Raw genomic sequence first — 15,756 nt, forward strand, 5'->3', positions numbered from 1 at the left:
TTGTATTCTTTCCCTTTTTACCACAGAATTCTAACATTGAATTCGTTTTACCCTCTATAGACTGATGTACAGAAGATTTTAAGAAATGCAAGGAAACTACCTGAAAAAACACAGACATTCTATAAGGTGAGACTACGGAATTATGGTAGTTGAAGGTGGGCTCCATGTTGCGTGCCAGAAATAAACTGTTTCACAGTAGTGTAAACACTGAACATGGACAGGAATTAGAAATACTTGTTTGTGCCTCCAATTTTTCATCAGTAAAGTCAGTAGAAGCGATAGGTCTGTACCTGCCCTAAACTCCAGGAGTCAGGAGTGTCTAAGTGGCTGGTTCTGTGTGGTGGGCCCTCTGGCAGGTCTTCTCTGTCTTGGTGCTGCTGCGAATGGCTGAGGGAAGGAGCTGAAAGGACCCGGGAGTCATAGCCCTTAACGCTCCTCCCTGTTCCCAAATGGGTATCCGATCTAACTCCAGGCAACCAGTGGACGTTTTTCCAGGACGTGTCTGCTCAGAACATTCATACTTTGCCAGAGGAGCTGCTTCTGGTAATGACTTCTAAAATGGCCCACTTACGAGACTTCCCTGGCGGGCCAGTGGTTCAGACTCCATGCTTCCCATGCCGCGGGCACAGGCTCAATTTGTGGTTGGAGAAATAGGATTTCACCTGCCATGTGGTGCAGCCAAAAGATAGTGAGTGTTTTAAAAAATATATACATTTATAAATTGCAAAAGAATGGCCCTCCAGAATCATATCTCACTAATGCAGAACCATTGGTGGAGTCAAGCTTCAAGAGGTGGGGTGGGGGTGGGGGGTGGCATTTAAGTTCACTCTTGCTTCTCCTGTCCTTCTGATATTTGGCTTAAATTAAATTAAGTGGGAGTGTGAGGTATGCAGTATTGTCAGTTGTGTCCTAGCTTGCTAATCTTAAAATATCGTGCACACAGTCAACCCCAGGGTAGCTAGCATCTCTTCCAGAGAACATAGGTGCTTTGGGTGTTATCTCATTACCTTTATGTCTTCAACCCTAATTATGTAGCGAGCTGGTGAAATCAGGCAAGAGTTCAACCAGAGAGTGGTTCAGCCCACCATGCCTCCCCCTAACCGAAGCCCTTAATCCATATTGGCCCTAGATGACCACCCCATGATTGCAGCCCCTGCCTGCCTGCAGAGCTGTCTATTTGTCTATACTTTGGCCTTCTTCTGAACTTTTCATCTGTAAACAGATGATCGTAGAAAGGTGATCAGAAAGTCTGTTTCTTTCTTCTGGTTTTATATAACCTACGTAACAGAGTGGGAAGGGGCCTCTACCAGATGGCTGTGTCTACCCCTCCAGTGGGCACAGCAGAGGTGAGCCTCGTTTTGTAAATGAGGCCACTGACACCCAGAGAGGCTGCACAACTTGCCCAGATCACACTGCTAAGTGATGGATGGGGCATTTCATGTTTCTCTGCTTCCATCCAGTATTTGACTTCTCTATTTGAGGCAGTCTTTGGGGTCTGACTTCCTGACTCCTCCAGACATACTCATTGTCATTCAGTCTAAGGCTCCAGCCAGAGAGGCACCAAAGGGTTAAGAGCCCTCTGAGGTTTGGGCAAGCCTTTTCCATACCTGAGTAACAGAGATGAAGTATCCTCAGAGTTATGAGTTGTTGTTTAATCGCCAAGTCGTGTCCAACTCTTTGTGACCCCATGGACTATAGCCCGACAGGCTCCTCTGTCCATGGGATTATTCTCCAGGCAAGAGTACTGAGCAGGTTGCCATTGCCTTCTCCAGGGAATCTTCCTGACCCAGGGATCTAACCCACATCTCCTGCATTGGTAGGCAGATTCTTTACCACTGTGCCACCAGGAAGCCCAGAGTTACGAGTACTGTACATGAAATGATGTACGCAAAGCACCTCACCATGTTTGGCCTAAGTGGTCATGAACTGTGGTGAGGATAACCTCGGTTTCAGAAGCCTGTTGTCCTTTGCCTTCTGACCACCTGTAGAGGAACTACTTCCCAGGCATGTCTTCACACCCTCTTATTATGGGTGTCTCTGTACAAATATTTGTTCTGATATAAAAACACTCATTTAAGTTTGGGGGTCAAGGGGAATATATGTCACACTGAGCACTTAGGAAGTTTGTGATGAGGAGAATGCATTTTAGGAACATTGGTGTTTTGTTTGTTTCAGGAGCTGAACCGTTTACGAAAGGCTGCCTTGGCCTTTGGTTTCCTGGACCTGCTCAAAGGGGTGGCAGACATGCTAGAAAGGGAGTGCACGCTGCTGCCCGACACGGCTCACCCCGACGCTGCGTTCCAGCTGACCCACGCTGCCCAGCAGCTCAAGCTGGCCAGTACTGGCACTTCTGAGTACGCTGGGTATGACCACAACATCACACCTCTGCAGACAGACTTCTCTGGGAGCAGCGCAGAGAGAATATGACGCTGACTTTGGAAGCCTTCCTTCTTTTTTTCAAGTGAGAATGATTTCGGGTAAAACCTTTTCAGTCTGTTCACCTCTGCAGCGGCTGCCCGAAGACCTTCCAAGACTGCCTGAGACACACTCCTCACAGGTTTGACTCTGCTATTCTGAGAAGGTTCTGCAGGGTGGGCAGCTGCTTTCTGGAGCTCAGAGTCTTTTAAATCCCAAAGACAGCTGTTGCTCCCACAACGAGAACATCTCCTGAAACGCTTGAAGGACTGACAAGTGTAGAGCCCTCTCCACCATCCTCAGGAAACCCAACAGCTTGGGTTCTGTTCCTGAAAGACCTCTCCATTCTTTTCCTCTCCCAACCATAGGGACATTTTCAAGTACCTGTGGTTGGGAGAGGAGACTTGTTAAACACAATCCCGACATCCCTAAGTTTCAGAATTTCCTTAAAACTTGGGCAAAAAAGTCAGTGGCAACCCTTAGGGTGCTTTTGGTATATCTTGAGATACAAACTTAAACAGCAACCATAAATGTATGATCCTCATTTATTCAAATTTTTTAATGAAAATAAAATATTTGGTTTTCTATAAAATGGTTTCACTGGGAAACCAGTAGGTCTTTGCCTTGGGTCTCTCCTACAACATAAATATAATTTCAGCTTCCTAAGTGGCATAGATTCTTGAAGGTTCCTTGGATTCCATATTGACTTCCTTATTTCTGACACTGGTTAGGCCTCACTGCCTAAGCCAGGTTCTGACATCACTGTAGTCAGTTATGGTTCTAGTCCATCAGCTAGCTTCATGACCTTGGGCAAGTCATTAAACTTCCCTGGGATTTATTTACATCAGTAGTGCTTTTCAGATTGCTCTGTAAACATCCTAAGGAATTATTCCCATAGGCTTCAGCCCAGGCAACCATATTGTTTTAAACTTTTCATTTTGTATTGAGGTATAGCCAATTAAAAATGTTGTGATAGTGTTAGGTGAACAGCACAAGGACTCAGCCATACATATTCATGTATCCATTCTCCACCAAGCTCCCCTGCCATCCAGGCCAAGCAACCATGTTTTACTTATTAATAACATGCTGAACTGCTATAGAGGCATACCTCAGAGATTTCAGAGGTTCACCTCCAGGCCACCATGATAAAGCAGGTATTGTAATAAGGTGAACCACACAAATTTCTTGGTTTCCCAGTATATAAAAATGTTATAGTTTATACTATAGTCTGTTAAGTGTGCAATAGCATTATGTCTAAGATAAAATGTACATACCTTGAGTAAAAACTAGTTTATTGGTTAAAAAAGGAAAAGCCAAACATCCTCTGACAACACAGGGATCTTCAATTTCTGAAAAATGCAAGTATCTGTGAAGTGTAATAAATCAAAGTATGCCTATATAATATTTTGTCTAAATGAAAGGATTTATCACTAATAATTTTGAAACCATTAGACTAAATGATCTTTAAACACAAGTTACGAGGATTTTGATTGTAAATGTTTTAATAGAAATACACAATCTTTAGCTTTTTTAGACAGCAGTGAGGTTTTTAACAATCACTAAGAATACAAGATTCTTTACAGCATAATCTACTGTAAAGCTGATCTGCCCAATTACACATAGAAAGTCAGTTGAGAAGACACCAGAAATTAATACAAACAAATGCTGACAGAAGTTGCAGACATGCAAAATATCCTTCAATGCAGTGAACTTGACGTCTGGTTAGTATAGGCCTATACTAACCAGATGTCTTTAGGTCAAACCAAGTTTCTATCTTGGGCTCAGAGAAATGGCATAATCCAAGTCCCCCTTCCCCCAGGAATAGTGGGAATGGCAGAACAGAAAGAGCTATCATACCTTAAATTCTTATAGACAAACAGTACTTATTTTACTTGGTTTACTTGGAATGTACTAGGGAAAACTAATGTTTTTGATGGTGGCCATATCTTAAAAGATTTTTCTCAGTTCCTCTGTTGGTGAACTTCCTGTAAGGAATCTTCGTTAAGGCTCAGATGGTGGTTCTTCAGCCAGAGTTCTCACTCTGTTTTCACTGGCCTGCTGCAAACAGGTGAAACAGCAGCAAAATAAAAACCTGGTGTTTTTGAGGCATGTTCAAAAACAGTCTCACCAGCTGACTCTGACAGGTACACAAGCACATGAACTCGGTCAGTGCAGGGGAAGGAAGGCTGAGTGTCTTTATGTCTGTGCACAGCCTAAGACAGTTCTGTAGCTACTTTTAGTGTGGTCTACTCTGAGGTTTCCAGCGTGCCACAAGCTGCATTGCCAGACTACCTTTTTGATCCCTGTAGTGCCGTCTGGGTTTGGAACTCGTTTACAGTCTGTTTCCTAACTAAGGTTTCCATCTTTCATGTTGAAAACAGCTGTGATTTAGCTACAAACGAAGTAAGTGATCATGGTGTTCCAAGGTTCTGACTGGTTTCTCTCAAATCACCCTGTGGCTCTTCAGTGCCTATGCAGGTTAAGATGTCGCTAGAGAGACCAAAAGTTTCACAGGTAATATGTGTCCTCCAGCCCTACCTGACTCAGAAATGTTTTTATCAGTAACTGAGTCAAACTTAATTTTCAAAAAAAAAAAAAATCAATGCCAACCCACTTAACAAGTAGCCCCTTGGGTACAGAATGTATTAGGTCTTTTTCTGAGTCACTTTTGGAGCCTCCTATACAGCTACATAGTCTTTTTGTTTTTTTCCCCCACAAGCAATAGCTGCAAAGAACACATCTCAGCTATACACACGGCCAGTAGCTGGTAGCCTCAGGGCACTGAAGAAATATCTGGGGCCTGTGAAACAGACTGACTAGAGATGGAGTGGGTCGGGGTATGGCTGAGTCTTTTGCTGTCACTAACAGAATACACAAGAATGAACCTGTCATCGGGTATCAGGAATCCATGTCATGCGAGGACTACACTAAGGTAATACAGTAAATTCAGGAATGTTACTGGGAAAAAAAGAAGATAGCTCCACTGAGAATTGAATCATTTAACTTTAAAAAAACTTTTACATCAGTACAAGAAGGTAAAACTGTAAGAACTATAGATTAGGCTCAAACTGGCAAAAAGTCATCTAAATCTCTTCCGTTTAGTGGATCTTTTTCTTTTTTTGTCCAAAGCGCCGCCTGCGCTGTTTATAAAGATAACGGAAATTTACGTATAACCCTGGAAAAGAAAAGAGGCCAATTAGAATCTTTGTCTCTGTTTATAAGCAGAAGTTCTTGGGGTAGAACAGTCCCTAGCTGTCTGTTTTTCATATCCCACAGCCCTGTGCTTCCTGCAGTTCCTCAAGAAGCACAACCTAGAACACATATTAACAATGCACTAGAGACATTCAGTTTTCCCCCAGTGGGTTTTACAATTTAATTTTCTCTCATGCTTCATTATGAAAATTTTCAAATATACAAATTAAATCATTGTACAGTGAACACCTAAATTTAAACTTTAACTGTTTATTACACTTACTTTATCACATACCCATTCCCATCTCATTTTTTATGTATTTCAATGTAAGTTGAAGACATCAGTACACTTCACCCCTAAAAAATTCATTAATTAGAATTCAATACTCTTTTTCCTTTCTTTTAAGGTAGGATTTACACAAACTGAAATATACAAATTTGAAACAGAAAGAGAACCTAATTTTTAATTCAAGGCTAGGCAATAATATATATTAAGCAATAGCCTAAAAGGTATGAGACACTTTTCTAGGAAACAAAATTCAGTGAACTAGAAAACAAAGGATTTCAGAGCCAGAAAAAAATTTCAATCCCACGTGATCACTGAGGAGCTCTATAGCGAAACCTCACTTCCATTTTTTCCATTGTACAATAGAGTTAAAAACACTTATTTTATAGACTTACTGTGAGAGAAGGAACGTTTGATCTGTACACAAATATAATTGTTATACTGCTCCTAAATTATGCAGATTTAGGGTATCATTCTCAAGAACAACTACACACTCATTGTAGGCAAGCTAAATATGAGTATAGAACCTTGTAAGTTAGAATATGCAACACAAGGAAAAGCCACTAGGGTTGCTGCTGCTGCTGCTGCTAAGTTGCTTCAGTCGTGTCCGACTCTGTGCGAGCCCAAAGATGGCAGCCCACCAGGCTCCGCCATCCCTGGGATTCTCCAGGCAAGAACACTGGAGTGGGTTGCCATTTCCTTCTCCAATGTATGAAAGTGAAAAGTGAAAGTGAAGTCTCTTAGTTGTGTCCGACTCTAGCAACCCCATGGACTGCAGCCTACCAGGCTCCTCCATCCATGGGATTTTCTAGGCAAGAGTACTGGAGTGGGGTGCCATTGCCTTCTCCGCCACTAGGGTTAGTGAACATTAATATTCATCTTTTTTAGTAAAATATTTTAAGGGTCTTTCCAGTACTTATTCCTACTCTCAGTAGGTCCATTGGTTGCAGCTTAATTACAGCAGTACTAGACTTATGCAGGAATAGAAGTAAAGAGCTCTTTTAATGAGTGCATTTTCCAAATTGATGCTTGCTCTCTTCAAGCACCAAAGACTGTAACATTTTTGGTTTGAAACCTTTCTGAAATGGGTAATATCCTTTATGAAATGGAAAAGAAGACATGGAACAAAAGGTAACCTTTGTTATGAGGGTACTCATAATGTGTCTCGTTTAACTGTGCTTCTGCCATGCGCTGATTCCGTGAAGGGCTCCAAAAGGATGTAGTTCTCTTCTCCCCCACTTCTAAATGGCCAAAATCAGGAATCCCCTCGTGGTCCAGTGGTTAGGACTCTGAGCTTTCGCTGCCAAGGGCCCAGGTTCAGTCTCTGGTCGGGGTACTAAGATCCCCAAAATGCATGGCACAACCAAATAAGTAAGATCACTGGGCTTTCCAACTTCTTGGGTTCACTTTTTGTGGTCTCCCTCTCGGTATGGGGAAGCCAGCCTCCGAGCTGGTCCCCAGTAATCCCTACTTCCTGGTATCCCATACCCTTGTGTAGTCCCCTCCCACACTGTACAAGGTTGATCTGTGTAACAAAGAGAACACAGTAAAAGTAACAGTAAATCTGAGTTTAGGTTATAAAAAGGGTGGACGTGACAGAAGTGCTAATTATCACTACAATGGCAATCTTATTACACCTGATGTATCAAATCAGTGTTATACACCTTAAGTTACACAATGTTTTATGTCAAATATATTTCAATAATACATAAATTTTTTAAAGGGAAAAAAAAGGGAGTTTGACTTCTGGCTTTCTTCCAGATCACTTGCTTTGGCGAGAAGCCATGTTATGAGCATCCACATGGAGTACTGTGGCGGGACACCGAAGCCTTCCTGCCCACAGCTACACAAGCGAGCTTGCAGTAGATCCTCCAGCCCTGGTCAAGTCTGCAGAAACTATAGCCCCAACTGAGCCAACAGCTTGACTGAAACCTCGTGAGGGTCCCCGAGCCAGGCCCACTCAGCTTGCCTGCTTCCTGACCAGGAAAACATGCCCGATAATAATTGTATGTTGTCTTAAGCTGCTACATTTTGGGCTAATTTGTTACACAGAAAAAGATAACTAGTACACTATCTGTGTCACATCCTTCTGTTGCCAGGAGACCAAATAGCCATACTTAAGGCCACCTCATGACTTTTGTGAAATACAACAGGGAGAAATACATATAAATTATATTAAAATGTGTCAGAACTTTATCCAAAGTAAACAGTCCTCCTAATTAGGCTTTTATCTTTCAAACTTGCAATAATTTAGGTTTACTTCTCTATCCCTTCTTTTAGTTCTTAGGAGGTCCCTAGTTTTTATGAATTAAGACAAGAATTTATGATTTTATATAAAAGTTGATAAGCAAGCAAGGTTTTACATGAGGAATAGGGGGCTTTCCTATTGTCAGGTAGAAGGCTTTCTGACGTCTTGCGGGTCCTTGAACGGAGGCCTTTATTGCCTTCTTCCTTGCTGCCAGCTGTATTACCACCTCTGTAACAATTCCTCTGGATAAGGAATCTGCTACTGAAATCAGCAAAAGTAAAATGAGCTTTTTATTCAGTTTTAAAAGCGCTTCTTACATTATTTTAAACATGAAATATGGGAAAGTCTGAATGACCAAGAGCATTTCAAGAAAAGAACTCATCCAATCAAGATGTGAGAAGAAATATTTCTACGTGGCATATTCTCCAGTGGGTCTGTTCTGCAATGTAATTTGTTCTTAAACTTATTTCCACTCTTTTGAAAGCAAGAATATTAATAAGGATTTCTAAAACTTTGAATCATTTAACTACCTTCTAAGAAGCAACAGAAAGAATCTATTATGGAGCCAATACTTACCTAAAAATAGTAATATAAGATAAATCTGAAGAAAAAAGGAAAATCTAACTTTGATTTTCACTGGATATGGCAATGTGAAGCTGAATCTTCCTGTTTCATTAAATACTGGAATGGACTGAATCACTGAGACAGCTGAAAGCAGAAACAGTAACTTTTTAGAAGCAAATGAAATACAATTAAATTTACTGATAGAACCTTCTAACTCCTCAAAGTTTCAGTTCTAGGTTTGTTGAAAATGCTTCCTCCTCCCTTTGTACAATAGGCTCACGCCTCTTCTTTTTTCCCCACTAGCTTTCCTAGGAAATAAGCCTTCAAGCTGACAGCAAAGGTAAATAAGGAACAGTCATTTGATAGCACTGAGCTTCCTATTCTATAAAATGGAGAGAAAAGTGCCTATCTGACTCACTCATTAGGTGTTTGTCATAATAAAATGAAGTCATCAATATGAACTTTCTTTGGAAGATTAAAACTACCATATAAATAGGAAGCATGCATGACCACCAGCTTCCAAACCTTAACAAAATGAACTACTTCCTTGGAACAGTCTGGACAGCAGTAGTATTGTGGAAGGAAACCACTAGAAAGAAATTCTTGTAAAAGTTCAACACCCATGTATCAGACTAAAGCTAGCAGAGGGAGGAAGAGAGGTCTGGCTACTCAGTGGAGGTAAGATATAAGTCCCAGAGTTCTTTAAAGTACCTTCTGCCAAACATCCCATAGGATATAGGGGAATCCACACAGTGTAACGAAGCCATGTGAGCACCTTCCAATCCATGTCAATGCAGGAGAGCATGTAGAAGGGGTACCTATTGGAAATAAGGCATTCACATGTTAAAAACCACTGAATGCAACTCTAGAACATCATTGAAGAGTAATTTCACAATCAGTCACACATGGCTTCTTTTTAGCAGAATTAATGAACTCCCATCGTGCTCTTCCTCCAATCTTCAAAGGATATGAAAGTCAAAGTGAAGTCGTTCAGTCGTGTCTGACTCTTTGCGACCCCATGGACGGTAGCCTACCAGGCAGGCTCCACCATCCGTGGGATTTTCCAGGCAAGAATACTGGAGTGGGCTGCCATTTCCTTATCCAAAAGGATATGAATTCTCGATAATGGCAAAGTAAGTTTAGGTCTGAAAGGAATCCTCTATGAAAAAGTTCTGTACATGGAACAGATCCTCAGAAGCATTTTGGCTTTATTCCTGGTTCTGATCTGTGTCCCAAGTAGGTTAGGACAGATACTTTGACACTTTATCTCTGCCTAAATGAACATTTACCAAAATTAAAGTATAAAAAAAGACCTCTAATCTATAATCAGGCATACTCTACTTAAAAAGAGCTAACATAAATTTGTTTCTCCCAAACAGTAAAAGTTACTATTAAGAACCTATAATCTCTTTCACTTTTGTGTTAAGTAGACTAGAGGGTATACAGGATGCCATGGGGTGCAGACTACAGTTAAGACATAATCTAGGGCTGCTAATGTCTTTTCTCCCTCTTAACTGTCAACTCTCCCAAAATATCACCAAACCTAGAACTGAAGTCAGTTTGCAAAAACCAGTGCTCCACTTGGCTGAAAAGGGAAGAAGTATGGAATATGTATGGTCTGGTACAGAACACATCTACTTTAATCAGATTTTTTTTTAAGAAAAGGATAATTTCTGGATTTCCCTGGTGGTCCAGTGATAAAGAATCCACCTGCCAATGTGGGGGACACGGGTTCAATCCCTGGTCTGGGAAGAGTCTACATGCCTCGGGGCAAGTAAAGCCTATGCGCCACATCGACTGAGCCTGCGGTTTAGAGACAACACACAACTAGCGAGTAGCCCCCACTCGCCACAAATAGAGAAAGCTCACACACAACAGTGAAGACCCGGCACAGCCAAACACAAACTTATTTTTTTAAAAGAGATTTCTTCTACTGACAATCAAAAATTGAAGAATCAGATAAGAGATCAATTCAAACTTCAGTAATCTTATAGCCAAAGATTTATTCTATCATCCCTTCTCGAAGGCTGGTCTTCAGTACTTCATCCAGCCTGGGATGCTTCTTCAGTCACATGTTTCTTCAGCCTTTTCAAGAATTTTTCCATGTGAATGAGTCCTCTCTTTCCAATAAGACAGCAAGATCCTAAAGGGTAAGATAGGCCTTTGGTTTCTCTGGATCTCTCCTTCTCCTCCCCAGTGTCCAGGCTGGTATTATGATCCACTGAGTGCTTTAAAAAAAAAAAAGCCTCAGACTTCCTGGCAGTCCAACTCTGTGTTTCCACTGCAGGGGACATGGGTCTGATCCCTGGTCAGGGAACTAAGATCCCACATGGCGTGAGGCCAAAACAAAATTTTTAAAAAATAAATAGGCTTGTCCGAAAGTAGTGCATTATCTCAATTGATTGTTCACAGTTACAGATCGAACTCCTCATCCTACTCTTTCCCCCGTCTCACTACTGCACTTGACTAGTCTTTTATGAAAGCAGCCTAGATGTCCATCGGCAGATGAACGGATAAGGAAGTTGTGGTGCATATGCACAATGGACTATTACTCAGCTATAAAAAAGGAACACATTTGAGTCAGTTCTAATGAGGTGGATAAACCTGGAGCCTATTATACAGAGTGAAGTAAGAAAGAGAAAAACAAATATTGTATATTAACGTATATATATGGAATTTAGAAAGACAGTACTGATGATCCTACATGCAGGGTAGTAAAGGACACACAGATGTAAAGAACTGACTTTTAGACTCGGGGGGAGCAGGTGAGGGTGGGGTGATTTGAGAGAACAGCATTGAGACATGTACATTACCATACGTAAAACAGGTGACCAGTGCAAGTTCAATATATGAAGGAGGGTATCCAAAGTCAGTGCTCTGGGACAACCCAGAGGGACAGGGTAGGGAGGGAAGAAGGCGCGGGGTTCAGGATAGGGGGATACATGTATACCTGTGGCCAATTCATGCTGAAGTATGGCAAAAACCATCACAATATTGTAAAGTAATGATCCTCCAATTACAATAAATTAATTAATTAAAAAAATTTTTAATTAAAAAAGTATCTTTAATGTTTTAATTTAAAAAAAAAACACTGTCTCAACTTTGCAGAGCGCATAGATGCAGGCAGAACTCCACACATGAAACTTTAATCTCAAATAAAATGAGACTCTGGATAAGACAGTCTTATCCATAGTAGAAGGAGCACTCAAACACCATCCTGGCATTTGTACCCACCTGAAAATTTCAACTGTGCTCCATATATAAAACACAAAGAAAACCACAGCTTTGTTTTGCATCTCTTCCATGGTACCAAAGATGATAAACAAAATGAAGTTTCTTCCAAGAAGCTATTAAAAAGACCCAAAAGAGAAAAACAAGTTTTAAAATACATTCTTAAAAGACAACACATAAATGTGTTATCTGAAACATAACCCCATTAAATTCAAGGTAAATAGAAAAAGACTGAACAACTTAGAACAAGTTTAAGTACCAAGTCCGTACCAGTATTACAGAGTGTGTGTGTGTGTGTGTGTGTGTGTGTGTGTGTGTGTGTGTGTGTGTGTGTGTGTGTGTGTGTGTCAGTACCAGTATTACAGAGTGTGTGTGTGTGTGTGTGTGTGTGTGTGTGTCAGTACCAGTACTACAGAGTGTGTGTGTGTGTGTGTGTGTGTGTGTGTGTGTGTGTGTGTGTCAGTACCAGTATTACAGAGTGTGTGTGTGTGTGTGTGTGTGTGTGTGTTCAGATAAAACACTGCTATTTCTCTGCAACAGGTAGAAAAGTTAAAAGTACCCAAGCCAGTACCAGTATTTCTGGACAGATTTTGTGTCTGTGTATTCAGAGAAAACAATGCTATTTCTCTGCCAACAGGTATTTTTACTCATTGAAACGTCTCAGCAAAGTGTGGATACCTAGTAAATAAACATTGAAACCCTGCATTCCCCACCCTTGAGCTCAACTGTTCAATACCTGGAAAAGAGAAGGTACCACTGGTGTCTTAGTGACTCCAATTGCTGCATTGATAGATTCCACGGCTGCCAGCATCTGGCAAAAATACATCATGTCAGCCACAGTGTGGAACGTGTCATAGAAGGACTCTATGGGACAAATACATATTAAAGGTAAATCAATTGGTAAATGCCAACACAGAAGTATTTTGCAATCTAGACAAGCCTTTACATGAAATGAATTTTAGGAAAAGTATAATAAACATTCAGTCAGATTCAAGTTTACTACTCAACTAAGCTGGAGGGGAGCAGGCCTCCATAAGCCTAATTAGTAAATTTTATTAGTTACCAGTAAGTTAACATATAAACCTTGTATGCCCTTCTCAATTTTAAAAGGCAAGAAAAAAAGCATACCTAGATTTCACTCACTTATTATATGCTGAAAAATCTATGTATCAGGCACATTGGTAATTCTTTTCAGATCCATTATCTCATTTAATTTAAAGGTAAAACTGTATTACATATATAGAATGAAACCTAGCTTTTTAAAATATCAAAACTATATAATCATAAATACATGCAGAGGTACAAAAGTACTGAATAAAATTAACTTTCAAAAACCTTAATTGTATTTATATATTTAATCCTATTAATTCTCATTCTTAGAACATGTCCTAACTAAAAAATCTAAAATGAAAAAGAATAAAAGCTTCAGCAAGGAGATTGTTCTCTGAAATGTTACATATTTCTAAGTGCACTAAAACAGAAATGGTCTAAACTTAAAATTATGGAAAGTTTGAGTAAACTACAGTATATCTATTTCATGGAATATTATATAATACATTAAAATGAGTTATTGCTTATATGAGGTCAACAATTGTGGTATCAATTTGGAGTGGTCCATAATTTAATATCCTTCATTTTTCATACTGATCCTCACTTGACATCCTGAATTCTTACATTCCTCTTTGCAGTGTTTCTCAAGCAGGGTACCACTGACGTTTTGAGCAAGATAGTTCTTAGTCCTGCATATTGTAAAGGTTTAGGATTCTTGTCTCCCTGCCTATTAAAGTAGAGTCTTTAAGAAATGGCAGAGTTAGGCAAGTTACCAGTAAAGATGACACTGCAGGCTCCTCAAAAGAATACAGTTTAAATATCAAATGAATAAAACAGGTCCTGGCAAGACTGAAAACACTCTCTAATCGCAAAAATGATCTACTATACAATCCTGCTACAAAGTCAAATGTGAATACACCAATGCTATGCTATGCTAAGTCACTTCAGTCGTGTCCGACTCTGTGCGACCCCATAGACGGCAGCCCACCAGGCTCCCCCGTCCCTGGGATTCTCCAGGCAAGAACACTGGAGCGGGTTGCCATTTCCTTCTCCAATGCATGAACGTGAAAAGCGAAAGTGAAGTCGCTCAGTCGTGTCCGACTCTCCGCGGCCCCATGGACCGCAGCCTAGCAGGCTCCTCTGTCCATGGGATTTTCCAGGCAAGAGTACTGGAGTGGGGTGCCATTGCCTTCTCCGGAATACACCAATGAGTAAGTTCAAAATTTGATTATTTTCTTTGAAGTAATGCAAAATTACAATTTAAATTTTGCTATAAAAAATTTATTCATAATTTTAAATGCCCCTTGTGAAGACAAAAATCACAATTTTTTTTTCACCATTTACAGTGAAATTCTGGTATCTTTCTTCAAGAGATTCACTTCTTAATTTTTTGGACAAATTATCTTTGACAAATGAGGTTCTCCATTATTTTGAACTAGAAAATTGTGACTTAAGATTTGGAATATGGTAAATAAAAGTAGATCTTGTTGCTTTGTATCTGATTTTATGGGAAATTCATCCTTGTTTCAATTCAGGAATAAAAATCTGATTTCTAAAATGACTGTTATAAAGAATATTAATAACACTAACATGCTTATAATACTGTTTTAAAAACAAGATGCAAAACTGTATACACAGCATGATGATAGTTTTTAACTGCAGGAGAAAAAATAAAGACTAAAAGGAAATGTATGGAAATATTTAAAGTGATGGACAATGGCTTATTCACCTCCCCTTCCAGGCCCCCACACCTCCTCCCCAGTTTTCTCCCATTTTCCAAACTTTCTTAAATTGCTCCATTTACTTTTTAAATTTTTGTATTTATTTATTTATGGTTGTGCCAGGTCTTCATTGCTGCCCGCGAGCTTCCTCTAGCTGCAGTGAGTGGGGCGACTCTCCTTGTCGTGCGCAGGCTTCTCACTGCAGTGGCTTCTCTTGCTGAGGAGCACGGGCTCCAGGTGCACAGGCTCAGTAGCTGTGGCGCTTGGGCTTAGTTGCCCTGTGGCATGTGGGATCTTCCCAGACGAGGGATTGAACCCACATCCCCTGCATTAGCAGGCAGATTCTTAACCACTGGACCACCAAGGGAAGCTCCAGCCCATTTACTTTTATGATCTGAAAAAAATTTTTTGAAAGTACTAACAAGGCACTCGTGTTAATGGACAAGGATTTAAATAATGGTAGTATAAAACAGTACACTCTTTCTGGGCAGTATACATCAGAATCCTTAAAAGTAATCTGCCCTTTAGTCTCATAATTCTTCTTCAAGAACTTTTCCTAAGAAAGGTACATGGGTTTATTAGAAAGATATCTAACAAAGTGCCAAGAATCCATCACTCTGATAGATGGAATTACAGCAGAGTTTAAGTATTTAAGTAATTAACACATTTTTATAATTAGAAAAAAACTTTATTTAATTAAAAAAAAAGTATTAATAGAGAGACAGACATGAGTTTCTACAAGTTTGCTATTTCCTTAACATGAGTTCAGCTATACATGTTTATGTAAATAAAACAAGTACATGTGTAGAATTTGCCATTCACCAACACCTTTTATTCAAAAAGAGGTAACTGCAAAGGACAAACTATGACCCTTGGTACCAGGCCCAGGTCTGAGGACTGATAAGAGAAGAATTTCAACAGCAGCTCCATTCCAATAGGTGGTTAGGAAGGGGCTCAGAGCCAAAACAGAAATTACAGATCCAGGCAGCTAACTTTAAACACATGACCCAGATAATTTAGCAGCTTTTGGAGTGGATCACCTAATGGCT

General features: G+C 40.2%; 2 protein-coding genes across 4 annotated transcripts in view; one reads left to right on the top strand and one right to left on the bottom strand.

The window, feature by feature from the left end:
• The window catches only part of VWA9 (von Willebrand factor A domain containing 9), a 39,606-nt gene extending 30,899 nt beyond the window's left edge, over positions 1–8,707 (top strand). Inside the window, exons 11-13 of one of the 3 annotated variants that reach the window (XM_010834556.1) lie at positions 61–126; positions 2,176–2,461; positions 7,655–8,707. In XM_010834556.1, coding sequence (XP_010832858.1) covers positions 61–126; positions 2,176–2,427 — 318 coding nt within the window. In that variant the 3' untranslated portion in view covers positions 2,428–2,461; positions 7,655–8,707. Of the gene's footprint in view, positions 1–60; positions 127–2,175; positions 5,593–7,654 lie in introns of those variants that run through there. The other 2 variants (XM_010834554.1, XM_010834555.1) reach the window with 2 other exon arrangements.
• The window catches only part of PTPLAD1 (protein tyrosine phosphatase-like A domain containing 1), a 30,385-nt gene continuing 18,319 nt past the window's right edge, over positions 3,691–15,756 (bottom strand). Inside the window, exons 7-11 of the mRNA XM_010834553.1 lie at positions 12,673–12,800; positions 11,940–12,052; positions 9,417–9,523; positions 8,718–8,849; positions 3,691–5,590 (exon numbers count right to left, since the gene is read on the bottom strand). Coding sequence (XP_010832855.1) covers positions 5,514–5,590; positions 8,718–8,849; positions 9,417–9,523; positions 11,940–12,052; positions 12,673–12,800 — 557 coding nt within the window. The 3' untranslated portion in view covers positions 3,691–5,513. The remainder of the gene's footprint in view (positions 5,591–8,717; positions 8,850–9,416; positions 9,524–11,939; positions 12,053–12,672; positions 12,801–15,756) is intronic.

The sequence above is a fragment of the Bison bison genome, unplaced genomic scaffold, assembly GCF_000754665.1.
Source record: "Bison bison bison isolate TAMUID 2011002044 unplaced genomic scaffold, Bison_UMD1.0 scf7180017864034, whole genome shotgun sequence".
NCBI lineage: Eukaryota > Metazoa > Chordata > Mammalia > Artiodactyla > Bovidae > Bison > Bison bison.